A 21514-nucleotide genomic window follows, 5' to 3' on the forward strand; every position below is an offset into this window, starting at 1 on the left:
GTGCTTCCATTTCATTAATCTTTATTCAGGGGGATAAAAAATATTGGTAGTGGAAGAACTGGGTAGAATATCACTTGTGGCTGTTTTTTCAGATTTCTAAAGATGCCCCTGCTGGTACAACAAGGATGGAGCCTAAGGGCAGCCCAAGAATTCCACCAGTCTCTCTAAATGTCAACACTGTTCTCAGGTAACTACAGGTCAAAGACCCCATCTGTTCATTCCCCCTCCAGTGGCCCACATCAGCCAGGTGTTTATATACTCCATATGGTAAAGTACAATATACCAAAGTATAAAAGTGCATATAGCCAAGTGCCACTGATTTAACGAAAAAAGCCTGGAACAGGCCCAAAGGCTGCTTCAACACATATTTTGTGAACATCTAATCATGAGTTAAATCGTTAGTAAGCACTGGCAATAAGAAGATGACCAGTGCACGTGCCTGAACCTTTGCTTTAAAATCTTCGTGATGTATTTGCGATGGCAAACACAGTCCGACACGAAAGCTATCAGATACAGGACTGCAATAATAATTATGACTCAGGAGCCACGGGGAGCCCAAAGGAAGAATTATTGGGGGAAAGTTCCAGAAGACAGCATAAGAAACCCTGGAGCCAAACAAGTGGGGACCTTAGTCCTTGAGAGGGAGCTGAATGCACCAAGGACACTCAACCTGGAGCAAGGGGATGGACGTTTCTGGGCCTTGGCTCGGAAAATCTGGAGCAATTACATTCTAAAAGCGATTAGGAAACTGCAAAACTCCGTGTTGCTTTTCGCCAAGGCTACAACCTGGCCGTTAAGGCAGGACGCCCTGAGAGCCGCCAGTGGGGACCCAAACGCGCGCCCCGAATCCTCAGCGCCTCCCTCCTCGGCTTACTAAACTACAGTGTGGACCGGGACTCAGTGACCAGAGCAACGGGAAAGCACGGCGGTGAGGAAGCCGCGCTCCGAGGCCGAGCCCCGCGCAGAAGCTGGGCCTCGGAGCCCACCACCTGGGCCCTGCTGCACCTCCACTGCCACCCCCGCGCCGCGGCCGCCCCCGCCGCCCGGGGCCGCGAACCAGAGCCCAGCGGGCGGTCGGGCCACCCCGCCCTCTTCGCCGTGACGAATCGGCTCCGGGCTGGGACACTATCCAAACTCGAGGAGTTCTGGGGAAGCTGTGTGGCCTGAAAAAAAATCCTTGACTATACCAAGCATCACCGCATCGTGATCAGAAGGGTTATTTTTCTAAAGAGAGCCGGGCGCGGCCCGGAGAGAAATCGAACGGAGTGTTGAAAGTGCGAGCGCGGAAGCTCCAGCGCGAGGGGCGGGGCGAGTGCGGGACAAAGGGAAGCGAAGCCGGAGCTGCGGGCGCTTTTTCGGCCCGCGGGTGAGTGTTTCCAAGTGGGCCCGACCCGGTCGGGAGGGTGGCAAGCCGCGATGTCCCCGCTTGGCTGGACCCCGAGTTCCCGCGGGTTGCTGGGGTGCAGGTGTGGCCGTGGGGGCCGGAGCTGGGGGCCGTGCGGCCTCCTTGCGGCCTAGCGGCGCGAGGGTCGGGAGGAAGTCCCTCCGCCGCCCCTCCTCCCAAGCAAGATTTGTCCCCTCCGCTAGTCCCCCGAAATGGATCTAAGCGCCTGTGCACACCCCCTTTTGCGGGAGTTGCCAGTCCAGTGGGTCCTCCACGACAAACTTAGGAAGCGACCTCAGAGGAAGCCTTTGGAACGAGGCAAGCCGGTGGTCCGCACCCCCAAGAAGGTGGTGCCCCTTTTTGTTCGGGTAGAGACCTGAGGACTCACTGTGTGGCTTGGAGAGAGGAGCGAAGGCTCTGAAACCGTGTGGCCTGGGTTTGAAATCCAGCTCTGGCACTTCCTGGCCATATGGCTCTGGACAATTTACTTGAAACTCTGAGAACTCCCCTTTTCATCTGTAAAATGGGGGCAGCAGTCTATTCTTGTTGTGACTGGGTGAGCAAGATCATGTAATAACCTGTTCTGTATAAGGTAACTATTCAACAACTAGAGAATCTGTTTTATGCCAGGTACCAGGTAATACCCAATGTAGACAAGTGTACAGGCCCACTCTTTGCATTCTAAAAAAGGAAAGCAATCATTTAATAGTATTAACAGTGAAGTGTAATGCACAGGGAGCTTGTGGCAATTTTTGTCTGAGCTCCCCACAGCAAGGTCTACTGCATGTTGACAGCTTCCCTATTGTGACCAAGGAGGAGAACCGCATGAGAGTAAAAGGCTTCTGCCTATTCTTTAAGAAAAGAGGGAGAGACCCAGGACGGACCATTGAGAAAATAAAACTATTTCCACACCAGGACTCTTATTCCTGGTAGTCAGGAGTTTTCTTAAAATGCAAAATGGAAGCAGAAAATTATTTTATTTTACATAATGTTGGATGAAAGTACTTCATTAGTCAGAAATGTACTTGCCTTTCTAAAAATGAATTTCTCTCTCTTTACACCTGTTTGTGATGTATATTGATTTAAGGAATAAACTCACATGTGTCTGTTCATGTGATGAACTCTTAACACTTCGACAAGTTTTATTAAGAACAGAGCAAGATATTGGGAAATACAGTAATGAATGAGATGATCCCTGTTCCCTAGTAATACCCAATCTAGCCAGATTGACAGTTGTTTGGTTTTTTTTTTTTTTAAGTTATAAGAAACAGTATCATAGATCTTTGTAGCAGATAGGAATACAGATGAGGGAGTAATTAATTCTGCCCAGGTAATTTGTCAAGAAATTGCCATTGAAGAGATAATTTTGAAAGGGGCGTGAAGGAGTAAGAGTTCTCAGGTAGACTCTCAAAATTTATTCCCAGCACTTTTGGAACTATTTACCAATAGAAGGAAAGGAGAAGTTCATCATCATACCCAGTTTCCCTTTATACTGCCTGCAGGAATAAAGTGCTCCTCTATTTCAACAGAAGTTCTCATCCCAAAAGCAAGGAAACTGATCAGGGAGCTGTCAGTATCTGGTAGGCCTTGTTGGGGTCACCCTGATAATACATCACATTCTATTGTCATTATTTTTTTTATCAGTCTAAGTAAACGTTTACATGGCATCAGCAAAATGTTTTCCATACAAGATGTGGCTTGGTATCATAAGCAAAACCCTAAAAATACATTTCTAATATTATTCTAAATATCCCGGTAACTTAGTCATTTAATTCTGATCAACCAAATGACCTACAAGAAGTAGTTAAAATATGCAAAAGGCTTGATTACTAGCAGATAATAGTGAAGTGATTTTACTCAGAAATACCAATTAAACTACCCTATTCTTTAGGAAAACATTCTCTTATGCTTGCTGAGTTTTGATTCTCTTTTTTTTTTCTTTTTTTTTCTTTTTTTTTATTTTAGTGTCTCAGATTCATTCTTAAGGAACTGAGAACTTAATCTTCCAAAATGTCAAGTAAGTTTCAATTTTTATATTTATCAATCTATGTTAATAAGAGACTAATGCCCTAGCAAATGGGAATTCCAAAATACTCTCATTTTTTTTTTCTTCAAAACAGGACCATTGGTAGTTTTGTTGCATAGTATTATATCTCAGTTGTTTACAAGAAGTTATTTATTTTCTTTCAAACAGAAAGACCATCTTATGCCCCACCTCCCACCCCAGCTCCTGCAACAGTAAGTTTTAATTTTCTTGTTAATGTAATAGCCAAGTCTGGCCTTGATACAAAAACCCAGATGTCTTCCAGTGACAGTCACTCAATCATCACAGCCACAGGATGAAAAATTCAGCTAAAAAACAGCACTTCCTACTAAATAAAATAACTTTGCATCTTAACTTGAACCAACCCCAACATTTAAAAGAAAAAAAAAACTTTGAAATTCCAATCAAACTCCTATGCTCTTGTTTTTTGTTTTTTTTTTTTTAATTGGAACTAAATGACAAGTTAACACTTCTTTTCTCGTCAATCTTCGCTATTAAGAGTCTTTTAAGTTGATATTGAGTGAATGCTCATTCTGGCATTATTTATTTTTTTAAACCTAACCTTCAAATGGTTACATTTTTCTCTCTTGTCTATATATAAAATTTTCATTTTAAATCAAACAGTAAAACGTCTAGGTCTATAACTACACTAATTGTAATTCTTTATTTTCAAGCTGTTCAAGTAAGGATTTCATTATCTGTGGGTCAGATCTTGCTGCTGAATTCTCCATAAATTATGTTTTACTGGTTTCTAAATTGATAATGTTTCACGTTGTCTAAATAATAGTTGTGAACTGCTTTTTGTATCCAGCAAACTGACCCAGCTTGATCAGCATGTAAAATAATTGTTCAGCCCACAAAACAGATTTAACAGTAACTGTTCAGGCCTTGCTGAAATGGCTTCCTTGTTGGTTTTTTGCGGGTTTTTTTTTTGTTGTTGTTTTGTTTTTTAAAAAAACACTGTTAACATGACCATATCCTACAAAATCAGTTCTTTAATAGCCGCCAGCTTTTCCTTCCATACCCCCCCACCTCCTAAATTTCAGGCTAGTGTACTTTTTACTACTAATTAGGTCCTTGTATAATTTTTTTTCTCCACTAGATAACTAGTCATATTTACTAATCCTCAGATATACGTTTTAGTTACGTTTATCAACAATTTGTTTTTCTTTAATAAGATGCTTTTAAAAAGAGAAACTGTATCATATTTTCTCAGTTCTACTTATATAATATGCAGTCTCTAAAGTTAGTTCCAGTAGACCTGAAAGTCCTGTTTGGTTCATTTTCTTTCTTAAATCAAAGAACATTTCTTACCACTATCTCCATGACACTCTCCTAGTGGCTATACAGGTGGAGTTGAACAATGGAGATTCTGACCTCAAAGAGCTAACCATGTACTTCAGCTTTGGAAATGGTATAATTATGTTTTAGTTTCAATTTTTTTAGTTCCCTTATTTTTCTTACATTATTGCCTCCTAATGTTAAACAGTGATTCTCATTATATATGCAACCTCTGAAGGTGTCATTTTGATGTAAATACTGCCTCCAACAATGTATAATTATCTTGAGAACAAACTTGATATTTTTGAGATTAAAATGTTTCAAAAACCAAGTACCCCTTCTGACTTCTCATATGTAGAAAGGGTTTTTTTTTCTTTGCCTTTCTTTAGTCATATTTCTGTATCATAATTTCACATTAACACATAAAATATAGAAGACTAGAGATTAAAACATCCAACAGAATGGATATTAAATGAATTATTTTCCTTCTTTTCTTTTTTTCTTTTTTTTTTTGGTTCCATTTCTTCTACCACCACCATCACCACCACCACCTCCACCACCACTACCACCTTCACCACTACTACTACCACTCAAATATACCACTCCAAGTAATATACACTTCTTTTGTGCGTTTGATACTTCATCTGTGTTTTGCCTACTTAAATATGTCTAATTTGCGTCTTTAACTGTATAGGCTAGAAATTGATCAGCTCTCTTTTCTCCTAAAAAGTATCAAATGTACTATCTGCTTGAATGTCTATTAGACACTAAGGATATGTATAGTGGCATGTTTTAGAAAATTGTATTTGTTATGTAACAACTAAAGCTTAGTTGGGATGTCTTAAATGTATTTTACATTATACAATTCAGGAGTGATACTGTTAATTGCATGTAAAAATGAAATTACTGTCACTTTTTTGATTGAGTCTCATTAGAAAAAAATACCCTACTTTAGTCCTCTCCTTGCTATATTCTTTTTATGCATTATGCCTTAATTTTCATGAACATTGGATGTCATGGTATTAATTAATTTGTGATTATATCAACACAAAAGTCACAAAACCCAAGAATCCTGTTGCAGCGAGCAGTTGTGTTTTGAAAGGGTGAGAGCTTTCAGAAAAATAGATGAAAAAAAGAAAGTTCACGTCTGTCAACTAGAAAAGTAGTTCTCATTAACACTAAATGCAGAAATTGTTCATAATTGACCTATGGAAGATGGATCAAAGAAGAGATGGAAGAGAAAGCCCTAAAAAGAATCATTGGGTTAAAGATCAGATAGTACCCCAGAATGAAATCCATGCATTTCTTATAAGTCTTTGTTTTGAAGTCATGTATGTGACATCCATTGAATCCAACATATGTTCTTTTCTATTGACAACTCCTGGCTTCCTGGTTTGAGTCTCTTCTCATTTCTCACATTATATAAAATAATTCAAAATTGTCTTGAAAAGCAGATCCATTTCTTGTTTTTATTTGTTTTTAGTAGATGAATACATTGGTTGGCATCCACATAACTGTCAAGTAAATTGTGTTTTGTTTTGCATGTAGTGTTTTCAGATTTCTAGGTTATCATACTTCAAGCCTTCCTATTTGAGACATGATATATATTGCTAAATTGCTTTATGGTACTATTGACTATAAAATAATCCTGAATGTTTGAAACACACAGTGTATTGCTTACCTCAGAAAGCAAGCCACACATTCACATTCTCACAAACACCCCCAGCCCCTGCCAAAAGAAAGAAAAAAAAGCAATAGCAACACGTACAACTGGTTTCTCAATGAAATAAAATTTTAATTTCCTCAATAAAAGAAAAAGAACATTTACAACACTTCATTGCTTGTTTAAATTCAGGTTGCTTTTGCATGCCATATGCAGATCATTTTTCATTTCTGTGTTTTCCTCGTTTGAGCTCATTTCTCATTCGTGTTTTTGTCTCATTTGTTTCCATCAGCAAATGCCCAGCACACCAGGGTTTGTGGGATACAATCCATACAGTCATCTCGCCTACAACAACTACAGGCTGGGAGGGAACCCGGGCACCAACAGCCGGGTCACGGTAGGAGAATCAACTATTACAGCCTCCAGCAAACCACTGGAATTGACCAGAAATGCCTCCAGAGTTAGGTCCTTCTATAAGCACAGCCACTTAAAAAAACTTTAATTTGGCTTTTCAACTATTCAAACATTATTTAAACAGTTTTACACTGGGGGAAAAAAAATAGTGAGATCTGGATGGATATGTATATGGAAGAAAAGAAAAATCCATTCTGTTTGGTGGTCAGTAAGGATAAAACCTTGGGCACTTAATGCTTATACTATTGGAGACAAACTGAGAATTTCCTATGGTTAAAATACCCTTTTGGAGATGAAGAGTTTCTTCTATTTTTCTAAGGTAATTGGCATTAGTCTCAAGAACTTTGTTTCTTACTAAGTGCTAGTCTTTCAGACCTGGCATTTTCAGGGCTGGAAAGCTTTTGGCTGGCCTTGCCCATAAGAACTGCTACACGTAATAATTTGTCTTTTGGATTTAATTATCAGCCTTCTAATTGAGACTGATTTCTCTACAGTTGAAAAGAAAAAAGACTTTTTAGTGTCACTCCAAAAAATTTGCAAAATAGAAATTGAATGAAATTGAAGTATCAGACTAAATATGTACAGTTAGGTGTATATTTCTAATCAATAGTACAGGGATGTGATTTCTAAAACTTAGGATGTTTATTTAAGTGGTCAACCTAAGATAATCAAAGTTGGATGTTATACTTCAGAGTTTGAAATTGGAGTAAATTACAGTAAATCCAAAAGTCAAATACTTACATACACTGGAATCTCTGGTGTTGATGAAAATATATACAATGCAAAATGGCTGTAAATTTTTAATACTTGGTTTTTATTTGCTGTATTCATAAGTAATAAATAAATGCCTTCAATTAATGGAACTACCCTCTCACCCTGTAGTCAAACTACAGCTGAAAGCTCGTAACTATCAAACTATATGTCTATCTTGGTAAGCATATTGCTTATCTTGATAGGTTTTGTTTGTCTAAATTTTTCATTGTTTTTACATAATTTGTACTTCATAAGCATATCAAGTTTTATGTGCCATGTGTATTTCATGGTATCTGAAAAGAATTCTGACAAAGTGTGTTTATGTATGCATTTCACAATGCATACAATTTTTATGTGCATCAGTACATGTTTTCCCCTGGCCTAAATGTATGGTTTCACAAGTATAATGGATGATAGGGAACATTTTAATTTAAACACTGAATGGAGTTAATTTTGGATTATTCATGTTAATGCAGAAATTTATTCATGGGCAATAAATAGTAGAATGATTATAATTATAATAGCTCTATACAGTCAGCTCTTGATTATCTATGTTAATGGAATAGGCATAGAAACAAATACTAGAATGGCTTTTTTGGTTTGTGTATGTAAACATTTTATTCTTAACTTGGATGTAGCTGTTGGGGTTCTTTGTTGATAAAGTGGGGTCATTCAGTGGAGACAGAGTAGGAAAAGAGAAGTGCAGTCCCTGTGTGTGGGCCCAGGTCATTCATTCATTTCTCCCCGATACTTCCTGGCAAACGCAAGAATCCAACATTCAGAATGTATACTAGCTTCAGAGTAGGGTAGTATAAGAGAGTTGTTGAACATTGAAGCTTGGTGTTTTGGCTCTGTTCTTTGTGTTGTTGTCTTTTTAGTACCAGATTGAAGGGTAGTCAAATCAAACTGTTGTGTGAAGGAAATAAAACAGGAGGTTTTACACTACCTTTTTTTATATCTCTGAAGTGTATTAAGAGTTGACAGCTCTGATTTTGACCATTATAAAAACGTTTTAATTTTAAGATGGCCCTAGTTACCCACATTCAGTTCTCCTGTTTAGTAATTTGTCTAGAAATTACCTTAGTGATTTGAAGGACTGATTGTGTGAGGCCCTGAGAAGGAGCTTTCCTAAAAGTCACACACAAATTCATATTTCCTTCAAGACTCCAGAACACTTGGATAGTTTCCAGTGAACACTTTATATGGCAAGTTGACATCTTTTGGAGTGCTTAGAATAGCTTTGAGTTGCAATTCACTTCTAGTTAGTTTTTCATTCAGATAATGATTTGCATTTTCTTAAATACAGATGTGCATACAAACAGATTGAGACAAACTTATAGCGATATAAGTTTTATATATATATATATATATATATATAGTGATATCCTATTTTCTTCACTTTAATAGGAAATGTATACTCTTAAATAAATCTTATCAGAGAAACAGCTAAGAATTGGGAAAGAAACAATAACAAAGAACTCTGGATAGCCAAGATAAATCTCACAAAATCATGAACCATGCTCCTTACATTTCCTAGGACTTTACTCATGTAAGCACATCTTTTAACACTCACAGGCACTTGTCTGCCTGCCCCAACTCATTGCAAATTAGAAGCAGAAAATTGGAAAGAGAGGGTTGCTGATAAAGATAACAAAAGTAAATCAAAAAAAGGAAGCTCAAGCACTCCAAAAGCTACCCACTGGGCCATTTAGTAAGAGAGCCGACTATAGTTTTTCATACCTCAGAAGGTGAAAGCAAAGCAGTGACTCTTTCTAATTGTCTGTTATCTAGAAGAGTTAAAGTATGTTCAGTGCAAACTGTTTTTTTGTTGTTGTTGTTGGTTGGTTGGTTGGTTTTTTGTTTTTTAAGAGTAAAGAAATGTTTAAGACATGTCTGGGATGTTAAATAAATTGAGGGTGGGTGGTATAATTCTTTAAGATCCCAAAACCAATTGGAATTTAACTTTGTTATTTTGGATTATTTTTATTGTTGTTATATTTGTTGTTGGTTTTTTCATTTTGCATTTATAAATTGACAGGTCAGTGTAATGAAAATATGACTTCAAAATGTAGATAACTGGTGTATCTTTCTTTGGAAGAAAGAGAAATAAATCCATTAATGTTATAAATGTGATTCTTAGAAAAATTCCAAAGAGTAAATGTACTTTGTTTTCAAAATGTTTTGATTCATACTTAAAGTTTGAAAATATAAGCATTTTAGAATTCTTTACTTCTTTAATTTCTAAAAAATTAGGGGCACAATTTTAATTTTATTTGTAACTCACTTTATAGATTTCTGAAGGTTTGTGTGGGATATGAGTTGAAAATTTTTTTAATAACTTAATGTATAAAGAAGCAGATTTGATGGACTCTTCCTCTGAGCTCATGATCTAAGGTTAGCCTCCTAGGATTTTTCTCCCTTAAAAGAACTCCTATAAACCTTGATTAAGATCTCCCCTTATTTGCTGCTCATACCACCACTGGTGACTATTCCCATGGCTCATCTCCATTGCCCACTGCTGGCTAAAAAGAGGGTCTGTTTGCATGGGCACTAGCATGGGCATGCCAGTAAGAATGCTCGGAAGGAAGAGCAGAAAGAGAGGAGATACTGCTTCAAGAATGAAATACTTTCTTACAACTTCATAGGTAAAGAAGAAAGGGCTTAGGGACTTAAAAGTATAAGAGGACAGAAGGGAGACCCTAGTGTCAGAAAAGGAAGCATTTCTTGCTTACATTGGAAAAGGGCATAAGCATGCCCAGTCCCTAAGCCCTTGAACAAAAAAAAGGTTATGATTTATCACAGTAGCAACAGAAGGGTAAGAGAACAAATTTTCACTCTCATTTTCTTATAAAAATTTGAAAATTAAGTCAGGACTTTTTTCCCCAAGCCTGGCAGGGAGAATTAATATCATTTGGCCATGATTTTTATTTTTCTGAGTCCTTAATCAAATGCAGTTATGTATGTATGTATGTTAAGATTTAGAAGTTTAGAAACAGGTGTTCTTGGAGTGGCTGGCTTTACCTGGGACATCTACCAGAAGCCATAGTGTCTCCTGCCTAGATCTCAGCTCATGGAACCTATCACTCATCTGTCTCATTCCTGTATTTCTTCTCTCACATACTTTCTTCTTTCCTTTTGAAACTATTTTCCAGTGTCTCTTCCCCTTCCTTTTCTTCTGTTCCCTTTTCCTATATATGCCATCTTTTCTTTTTCCTCTTATGTCTCTTACACAACACCAAAAATTCTTAATAGAATGGACTTCTTCATGTAAGACCTCAAAAATGACAATCGGGCCCAGTATCTGCTGGGGCTCTGTTCCTGGAAACTTATTTGCTCCTCGCTGTGATTAGGATGGAGGATAGAGAAAGATGGGACTTTAGTTCATACTTCTTGAAAACCACTGGATAATAGACATAGCCTTTGAGAGAAATGAAATCTTTGTGTGCTGAAGGAGATAAGAAAGTTTGCAGAGTGTTTGTTGTTTTTTAACCTGAGAGGCAGTTTTTGTATTGTGTTTTGTGTGAAGGTGTGTTCCTGATGTAGTATCAATAGATGCAAGGTCTCCTGTAGGCAATGTGAGTGTGGTAAGTGATGAAGGTTCAGATTCTGCTGCAGATAATCAAGTGTTGACTGTATGCATAATGACAGTTGAGCAAAGTAAATGGGTGCCAGGTAATGTTCTAAATGTGATTTGTTTGCTATATAACCATATATTTTCAATGTATGGATTATCATGTAATATTTTGTTCTTACAGCCAGGTTGTCAAAGCAGTGGCAATAAACTGCCAAGTAAAACATTACAATTGCATGCTTAAAGCCATTTTCTTTTGATGTGAACATTTCTGAATTTGCAGTGATAGCTATTTTCCGTGGAGAAAATATAAGAATCTTGTATCCATGGACGAGTAGAAGAAAGGCGCATTAGAATTTTTTTAAGGGACTCTCTTTTCAGGTTGCCGGTGAACTTCTTGCAGTTGAGTAATGAATGTATTTAACTCTTTTGTAGGCATCCTCTGGTATTACGATTCCAAAACCCCCAAAGCCACCAGATAAGCCGCTGATGCCCTACATGAGGTACAGCAGAAAGGTAGGCACCCAGAACTGGGAAGGAGTGTGGACCACCACCTCTGCTTCTCAGCCATCCATGCAGCTTCAGCGTGGCCTGGTCTGTTTTTCTCTGCATATTCAGGGGAAGCATTAAAAAAATGTAGTTTTTAAAGAGCTTTGTTCTGATTTCAGAATTTCAGAAGTAAAATCCAGCAAGAGGAGCATAATTAAATAAGACAGAATGTTTTGTAGCTATGAACGTAATGTGTTTTGAAGAATATTAAATAACGTGAAAAAATGTTAAGTAAAAAAAGTAATACAAGATTATTTGTACTATTTTTGTAAAAATCATTAAAACTACATGTTAGTTTGAGGGAGGGAACCTAGAAAACAATGGTTACCTATGAACAGTAAGCTGATGGTAATTTTTATTTTCTATATATTTCCTTGAATTTTCCAAATTTTTTGGTGATAAGCCTTATTACACTTAAAAATATGGCCAATATCTTTTTTAAAGGTATGGCATTTTAACAGACCTTTAGAAATGTTTTAATTTTTGGTAATAATAATTATATATGTGTTTGACAATATGATCATGTATTATAGTTTGCATTGTATTATGCAGATTAACAACTTTCTTGCTAAATTCATGTGAATTTTTAGAGACATCAGTTAGCTTATTGAGTTAACCCATCTTAAGTGCCTGTAGTGATTGGAGGTGTTCTTGATATATCAAATTAAAGTACTTAGGAATGAAGTGACATGGTGTCTGAGATCTACCTTAAAGTAATCTAACAGAACCAAGCACTGTGGCATGTGCCTATGGTCCCAGCTACTCTAGAGGCTGAGACAGTAGTTAAGGCCAGCCGTGGCAATGTAGCAGTCTCAAAAATAAATAAATAATAATTCATCAAGGTAAAGATGACATGAGATTAGCCAGCTATTAGTAAAGGTTGGAGTAGGCCAACGAGGACATGGAAATACAATGCTACCTTTCATTTTTTTAATGTTTAAAAGTTTCTATATTAGAAAATATTTTTAAATGTTTAAATGTCCATATGTTTAGGCATCTATATTGAAATTCCATCTGTTTCCTTTTTAAGGTCTGGGACCAAGTAAAGGCTTCCAACCCTGACCTAAAGTTGTGGGAGATTGGCAAGATTATTGGTGGCATGTGGCGAGATCTCACTGATGAAGAAAAACAAGAATATTTAAACGAATACGAAGCAGAAAAGGTAGGAGCCCACTGTGGTGGGACAGATACAGTATAAAGTGCATCATCCTTGGATCGTTATTTATAAAAGAAGTGTAAGACTGGATCAGAAAGCTGAGGCTACCTGCCTGAGCCCAGGCACATTTCTCTAGACCTCATATTCCTTATCTGTAAAAAGAAGGTGACTTTAACACCCTGTCTACATGATGTCTTAAGATATTCAAATGAGATAATACAGGGGCTGGGGATGTGGCTCAAGCGGTAGCGCGCTCGGCTGGCATGCGTGCGGCCCGGGTTCGATCCTCAGCACCACATACAAAGATGTTGTGCCCGCCAAAAACTAAAAAAAATAAAGATTAAAAAAATTCTCTCTCTCTCTCTCTGTCTCTCACTCTCTCTTAAAAAAAAAAAAAAAGAGATAATACACACTATAACCAGCAAAATGTTAATTATAAACTGAAAAACCTTTGAATTTCAGATAGAGTACAATGAATCTATGAAGGCCTATCATAATTCCCCTGCATACCTTGCTTACATCAATGCAAAAAGTCGTGCAGAAGCTGCATTAGAGGAAGAGAGTCGACAGAGACAGTCTCGCATGGAGAAAGGAGAACCTTACATGAGCATTCAGCCTGCTGAAGATCCTGATGGTAAGGGGAGAAAGTCCAATTTTGTTTATGCTTTCTCTGAATTAATGTATGTTTTAATAATGTTTTTATATTTATCTTAAATGAAAAAGCAGTACTTAAGTGTCATTTCAATATCTTGATTATTTTGATTAAGATTTTTGTGTCAATTTCCCACAAGAAAAAGAAATATCCTTTCAGAACAGAAGTTAGGGGCTGGGGATGTGGCTCAAGCGGTAGCTCGCTCGCCTGGCATGCGTGCGGCCCAGGTTCGATCCTCAACACCACATACAAACAAAGATGTTGTGTCTGCCGAAAACTAAAAAAATAAATAAATAAATATTTTTTTAAAAAAAAGAACAGAAGATAGTAAAAACTATACTTACTGTTTATCAAAGTCTTTGAACTCAGAACTTACGGAAGGCGTTTGAGTCACAACTAGGAATTTGCCTTCACTACTTTTAAAAAGCTAAAAAGAAACTGTGGCATATATACACAATAGAATATTACTCAGCATTAAAAGAGAATAAAATCACGACATTTGCAGATAAATGGATGGAGCTGGAGAATATCATGCTAAGTAAAGTAAGCCAATCCCAAAAAACCAAAGGCCAAATATTTTCTCTGATATGTGGATGCTGGTCCATAATTGGGGCTGGGGTTGGGGTGGGGCATGGGAGGAATGGAGGAACTTTAGATAAGGCAAAAGGGAGGGAGGGGAAGGAAGCGGGTATTGGGAGTAGGAAAGATGGTGGAATGAGATGGACATCATTACCCTAGGTACATATATGAAAACATGAATGGTATGAATCTTCTTTGTGTACAACCAGAGACATGAAAAATTGTGCTCTATATGTGTACTATGAATTGAAATGCATTCTGCTGTCATGTACAATAAATTAGAATAAATTAAAAATTTTTTTTGAAAAGCTAAATGCCTTCTAGTTATACTCAGCTTTCTTTTTGATTCCTTGAATTTGCTGAATCAAAGGTTCTTAAGAGAGAAAGTTAATGGGTAGGAACATTATGAAATCTCCTTGCTAGTTAATTCTGCAGTCCAACAAGAATTTATTAATTCAAGTCATAAGGACCACTTGTGAGAACACACAGATTATATATGTTCACACAAATGGCAGAGCTTTCTAATTGGGGTTCCATGAATAGTGTGCAGGTGTGCAGATTGCTCTCCAAGTTCTTTGTAGTCAAGCAGGGTCAGAAGCTACAAGGACCCCCAGAGACTGCCACCACAGATTAGAAGTACTCTTGTCCACATACCTAGCATGCTGTACTGAATACTGTGTTTTCTCTGTGTACATTATGATATGAAAGAAGTTAGAAACTCCAACTATAAGCCACAAAAACATCAAGAAAATAAAATCCCATTTTAAGATAGCAATAACAGAGAGGAAGTTTGTAAAGAAGACACCAACAAGGGCAGTTTAAAGACATGAACAATATACTTAAAAAAAGAAAACCAAAAATGAGATTTTTAAAAGAATGGACTGGGATATTGACAAAATGTTATAAATACAGGTAGTAAAATATAGAGAATAGAATATGGAATACAAATAATACCCACGTTAAGCAGAATCAGTAGCGCCAAAGGCACTAACATATGCAAGTTTTAATTAAGGTGGGATTGTTAATGTAAGAAAAATACATAGAATTGAAAAATGAAAGATCAGGTCTACAAATAATTGGGAAGAAAAGGATCTGCTCAAGAGAAACAAGGGCTAACAACATAGAAGCTATAAGCAGAAGATAAAGCTTTCCTTAAGTGAAAGATAACAGCATGACTTGAGAAAGTCTTGCCTTCTGCCTGTTGTGTTTTTAAGTTTAAGAAAGGCTCCTAAACCAACTAATAGGAAAGGGTACAATAAATAAGGTGCCAATGTAAGAATACTGTAGACCTTGAACCTCATCCCTCAGGACTTGGGAGGCAGATATAGACATACAACCAAGAGACAGGTGGCACCTGCTGACATCAGTAGCAAAGGACCAGAAAAAGGTTCACAAGACATATACCATGCTCCACACAAAACACTGAAGGCTTTTTTAAATGACACTTGAAAGATAATCACATGTAGCACACTGTAGGCCTCTGTGGCAGAGTTTCCCAGCCCCCACCCCCGACTCTGGTGGGATACTAGGAAGTTAGGTGCTAGAGAGCAAATTTGTTTTAATGTGTTTTGCTTAAGGGAAAGCTTTGTATTTTTTAGATGAGTTAATTTAAATGAAAGTAGATAATAGTACAGGTTGTTACTAGCTATGTGAAAAACTGTTGATGATAAAGCAAGAGCCAAGATTAAGAAAGCACTGTTGTAGTTATTAAAAGTAAGCATATAGTGCTGGGGTTAAGCGCTCTCCTAGCACATGCAAAGCGCTGGATTCGATCCTCAGCACCACATAAAAATAAATAAATAAAGGTATTGTGTCCAACTACAACTAAAATATATTTAAAAAAAAAAAAAAAGCATATAAGCCAGACCTGTGTAGTACATCAGTGCCCGTTGACAACAGCTGTGTGCATATGTAAGTTGACAAAAATTAGAAGTAATTTTGGAATTGAATATTTTTTTTCCTAAAGTTACCTATGCCTTCATGGTGTTTTGTTGTTGTGGTGGTGGTGGTGGTGGTGATAGTGCTAGGGACTGAACCCAGGGATGCTCTACTATTGAGCTATATCCCCACCCATTTTATTTATTTATTTATTTGAGACAGGGTCTTCCTGAGTTGCTGAGGCTGGCCTCATACTTGTGATCTTCCTGCTTCAGCTTCCTGAGTTGCTGGAATTGCAGTTGTGCACCACCGTCCCCAGCCTTTGTGACTTTTTGATCTAACAAAATGAAAATGCTATCTATAAGAATGCTAGAGAGGATTTTTCTCTGTAGTAATAAGTTGATCTTTACAAATGATCATTTTCATCAATTGTAAAGAGCTACAGCAACAAAGACTACACAGTTCATATGTTGTTTAGCAATATATATGCTGCCACTATAGCTCAGTGGTAGAGCACTTGCCTACTGAGAGAGATTGACATTCGGCAGAATTTCAGTTACTGCCATGGGTTGCAGCCTTCTTGTTGATACTAAAGCCTAAAGAGATATGGTTATATCTCATTTTTGTTTCATCAAACCCTTCTCAGACTTCATCACTTAACAACTTAATGAGAAAAACCTTAGCCACTAAACACATTCTGTCTTCTGTGTGGTTTTCATCAAGTGTCCAATAGTGCTCTTGTCATGCTGGTCAGGCCAATGAGAGAGCACCACAGTTCCTCAATGTTAAATGTTAACATTGCTACACTCCTGATTATGGTTACTGGCTACCTCATTTCTGGAACATCTTTTTCATTCCAGATTATGATGATGGCTTTTCAATGAAGCATACAGCCACTGCACGTTTCCAGAGAAACCACCGCCTCATCAGTGAAATCCTTAGTGAGAGTGTGGTACCAGACGTCCGGTCAGTTGTCACAACAGCTAGAATGCAGGTCCTCAAGCGACAGGTCCAGTCCTTAATGGTTCATCAGGTACATCACAAACATTTGTTAAATAAATTGCTGCAAATCCCAGGTGACATGATTCTTATACTATGCATACATATACTGTGAAATGTTTCATTCTAATCTGTTGTGATTTGGGAAAGATGGTTACAGGAGTGAACCATTTCCAGAGGTTTATTAAATTTGTCATTAAAAACTAATAGAGACAGTACACACCTGTAATACCAGTTACTTGGGAGGCAAGTTTGAGGACAGCCTGGACAAAATTTTAAAATAAAAGATAAAATTAAGGAACTGGGGTTGTAGCTCAGTGATAGAGCACTTGCCTAGCATGAGTGAACTGGTTTTGATCTTCAGCTCCACATAAAAATAAATAAATAAAGGTATTGTGTCCATGTTCAACTAAAAAGATTTTTTTTAAAAGATAAAATTAAAGGACTGAGGATTTAACTCAGTGGTAGAGTATCCTGGGTTCAATCCCCAGGACTGGTAGAAGGGGAAAACAAGTAGTAACAAAACCTTGTAATTGAAAGTATTTCTATTAAGAAATACATGTGCACTTGAGAATTTTAGACAACCTCTCCACATTTGTTGCTTTACTGAATACTTTTCCAAAAACCTCCTGAGGCCTGAAATAGTGTTCTTTAACATTTTATTAATCACAGTCCTCTCTCTATACTTAATTTTATATTTTTAAAATTATAGCTGATTCATGTTGTAGAAATTAAAATTTAAAATTTAAAATGTTATTTGTCACAGAAATTGAAAGAGTGATCATTAAAAAATGAGGTGTGTTTTCTGTGTTTGATATTTGCTTCAGAGAAAATAAGTAAGTAATCATAAAACCTGGTTATATGTCTTACAGCGAAAACTAGAAGCTGAACTTCTTCAAATAGAGGAACGGCACCAGGAAAAGAAGAGGAAATTCCTGGAAAGTACAGATTCATTTAACAATGAACTTAAAAGGGTATCCATTTGATGTGTTAACTATACTTTCATCACTGTTCCTGTTACTTTCTTTTTCCTTGTTATTTTTTCCAAAACTGTTTTTATTTAATATTGTTCACTTTGAAACAGAGTTCATGTCACTATACATATAAGACCTATAATATCTTTTATTTATGAAATTATTGCAATTTTCTGGAAAATTGCAATAAATTTGAGATATCATATAGTATACATGCACATATTAGGTCCATAGATGTTGGAGTTCTAATATTTTAAACTTCTATGCGGTCATGAATTGTTTTCACTTTATTGGAATTATTCATCAGACTTTTAATACAGTTTTCACTTTGTATTAGAACAAGTAAATCTTGTGTTTGGGAGTCTGAAATATAAATTAGAAACCTTATGAATAATTCTGTCTCAGTATTGCCTCTCCCCCTGTAGTACTTGATGATATGTGACTGCTCAAACAACTTCTTTATGTTTATGCAAAAGAGTTTCAGGGAAGACTGAGAAGCATGTTTTTTTTCTTCCTGTATACATACATTTATTTCATAGGCAAGAAAACCTACTTTTGAAGCAATTTATCTGGTTCAAAGGTTATTAGAAGAAAACATTACTAAAAGAGTTTTTTGGTGTTTTTTTTTTTTCTGACTACTAGTTGTGCGGTCTGAAGGTTGAAGTGGATATGGAAAAGATTGCAGCTGAAATTGCACAGGCTGAGGAACAGGCCCGGAAAAGGCAGGAGGAAAGGGAGAAGGAGGCAGCAGAGCAAGCCGAGCGCAGTCAGAGCAGCATCACTCCCGAGGAAGAGCAAGCGGCAAACAAAGCCGAGGAGAAGAAGGACGACGAGAGCATTCCAATGGAGACAGGTAAGCACCAGACACCGGGGGAATCGCCAGGGCCTTTTACAGCTGTCTGTAATTTTGATTTTTCTTTCTAAATGCTCTTAGAGATCACTCTTGTCTCTTGAGTAATTCTCTATGTGACCTACCCAGTTCTTTCCAAATCCTAATCTTTATGGTAGACCCACTGAAAATGTTGGTATCACCATGGAATACCAGTGACATATTGTCAGCAGTCTTGCCATCTGAGGTTTTGACATTGTACCCAGATGTGCTGTTTTTTAACTTGAGATTATGAAATAGACCAGTATGATGGTTAAGGACCCTGGTCCAGGAATCACACAGATTGGGGACTAGAACTAGAACCTCAACTGTGGATAGTTTTTTAGTTTGTTTCCTCATTTGAAATCATCCTAGTACTGCTTCTGTGAATACATTCTGGTACTAGATTTAACATGGTGTTAACACTCAGCATTTTGACTTTTATCACTCATATTAATTATGCAAGGTATGATCATTGTTCTTAAGATTGTGTCATGGGATAGTGTCAGGCAAAGTAAAACTTATAGGCCAAATCCTGCTACACTTTTTTTGTAAAAAGTTTTATTAAAACACAGCCACACCGGTTTGTGTATATATTGTATATGACTGCTTTGAGGCTACAGCAGTATGGTTGAGTAGTTGCAACAAAGACTACCTGGCCCACAAAGCCTAAAATATTTACTATCTAGCCCTTTACATAAAAAGATCGTTGACCCCATCCTAGAAGAACTTACTTCTAGGTAAACTGATTTTCCTGGGGAATAAAACATCCTGCAAGTTAGAACATTACATGTAGGACTTGTATAAAGAACTGATTAAATTGATTATTGCTTGAAATTTCCAGATCACCTCACTTTCTGGCACTATTTTCACCTACTTAGTGCACCATGTACATAGAACTAAGCTGAGAGTAGTTATAGGAACACAGCCAGAGGCTCCTTCAACCATCATTGCCAGAAGTAGCAGGAACAATAGTTACACTTGTACTCAAATGACAACCATCTGAAAAGTTTTTATTGGAATATAAATATCTTCTCCAGACATTTCTACAAAATGTAATTCACTAGATGAATATTTCACACAGATTTTAAGTTTTATCTTCTTAGCCTCATTTCTGTTTTTTTATAAACATGTTTTTTATCTTAAATTTGAAGCATGAGCACGTTTGTGGTTAAATTAAGAGCTTGGGAATCAGGGTATGGGTCTTTGCTCATTTTGCAACTAGACATTACTCAGTCAGAGGTTTTGTCATCTGTGAATGGGGCCTTTCTTATTCTTAAGGCCTGTGGGTCTTTACTCAGATTCTATCCTTATAGCTTAAGAAAAAGAAATGAAGAAAATGAAGACTGCAAGCAAAACCCTCATGCTCTTAATTTCTTATAGGAAACAGCCCAATGTGACTTTTTACAAAAGTATCTAAAATATAAACTTGATATTATTTCCACATCTGCCCTCTCACTTAATCCAAAAGCCACAGAATAGCACTGTTCAATAGTAATATACTGTAAGTCACATGACATTTTAAATTTTATACTAGTGACATTTTTTAAAAATTAGGCAAAATAATTGACATTAATTTGATGACATTGTATTTAACCCAATATATCTTAAATATTATTTCAACATGTAATCAGCATTTTTTAAATTATCAACTTTTTTACATTCTTTTTTTCACACAATAAGTCTTTGAAATCCAACATGTATTTTATTCTTAGAGCACATCTTAATTCAAAAGCTAAATTTTCATCCAAAGCATTTAATCTGTACTTAGATTTTTATAGAACCTACTGCTAAAAAAAGTAGATTTTCACACCCCAGATTATGCCATACAAACTTAAAAGCTCCTCACTGACACTGGCTCATTTCAGGTACTCACTAGCCACAGGTGGCTAATGGCTACCATATTGGACAGCACAGCTCCATGCTGTCCGTGTCCATGTAGAGCAGATGTTTATCTTCAAACTGACAGTGTCACGTGTGATTACAGAGGAGACACACCTCGAAGAAACAGCGGAGAGCCAACAAAATGGTGAAGAAGGCACGTCCACTCCAGAGGACAAGGAGAGTGGGCAGGAGGGGGTGGACAGCATGGCGGAGGAGGGGACCAGCGATAGTAACACTGGCTCAGAGAGCAACAGTGCAACAGTGGAAGAGCCACCAACAGATCCCATGCCGGAAGATGAGAAGAAAGAATAATTGTTGCCTTGTTTTATGTGTCCTAAATACTTTTTTAAATGAAAAAAATGTTTTTTGGTTTTAATGGTGTTATGTGGTCTGTGTATTAATTTTTTTCTTGTCTGTTTCATACCACCAAAGGCTTTTTGGACCATGAGTGTCATGAGCCCAGTGGCACATCAGTCACCTTTCTTAGCATTGTAAAGATGGCTTTTTTCTTTGGATCTTGTTGCTAGCCCTCATCTGCCGAAAGCCTCAGAATTTAAATTAATTGAGAAAACACCCACCTCTTTTAGAGAGTTATCCTTTGATGCTGCAGAATCTCCTCTTACAAATGCCTTCCTCCAGCTCACTTGGGTGCTTACCAAAGCCATAGCTTTAAACCTTCCCAGTCCCCATCAACAGCTTCCTGAAAGTCCCCTCTCCTGTGTATATGTGCACAGAGTACATTCTTGAGAACACAATCATGAGTGTGTGTATATTTTTTCACGTGCCCTTTTTATTTTAAATCAGTGTCAGATAACAAGAGTTGTGTTAAAGGCTACAGTGTTGCCTACAACCAACTATCCTTGGA

General features: G+C 37.2%; 1 protein-coding gene across 6 annotated transcripts; it reads left to right on the forward strand.

Annotated features, from left to right (window-relative positions):
* The first annotated feature begins 676 nt into the window (after positions 1-676).
* Smarce1 (SWI/SNF related BAF chromatin remodeling complex subunit E1) lies at positions 677-21025 on the forward strand. Of its 6 annotated transcripts, none has more exons than XM_040268801.2 (11): positions 681-1366; positions 3350-3401; positions 3579-3622; positions 6665-6769; positions 11546-11626; positions 12690-12821; positions 13278-13449; positions 16785-16957; positions 17796-17897; positions 18540-18750; positions 20735-21025. In XM_040268801.2, exons 2-11 carry the CDS (start codon positions 3395-3397, stop codon positions 20959-20961), a joined length of 1254 nt encoding a protein of 417 aa, XP_040124735.1. In that variant the 5' UTR covers positions 681-1366; positions 3350-3394; the 3' UTR covers positions 20962-21025. The 6 variants fall into 6 exon arrangements, with proteins under 6 accessions (XP_040124736.1, XP_040124737.1, XP_040124735.1 ...); XM_078042050.1 differs by lacking the exon at positions 20735-21025 and adding an exon at positions 20082-20235 and having other exon boundaries at positions 686-1366; XM_005321824.5 differs by having other exon boundaries at positions 693-1366; positions 20753-21025.
* Positions 21026-21514: the final 489 nt, after the last annotated feature.

The sequence above is a fragment of the Ictidomys tridecemlineatus genome, chromosome 3 (genome assembly GCF_052094955.1).
Source record: "Ictidomys tridecemlineatus isolate mIctTri1 chromosome 3, mIctTri1.hap1, whole genome shotgun sequence".
In the NCBI taxonomy this organism is placed as follows: Eukaryota; Metazoa; Chordata; class Mammalia; order Rodentia; family Sciuridae; genus Ictidomys; species Ictidomys tridecemlineatus.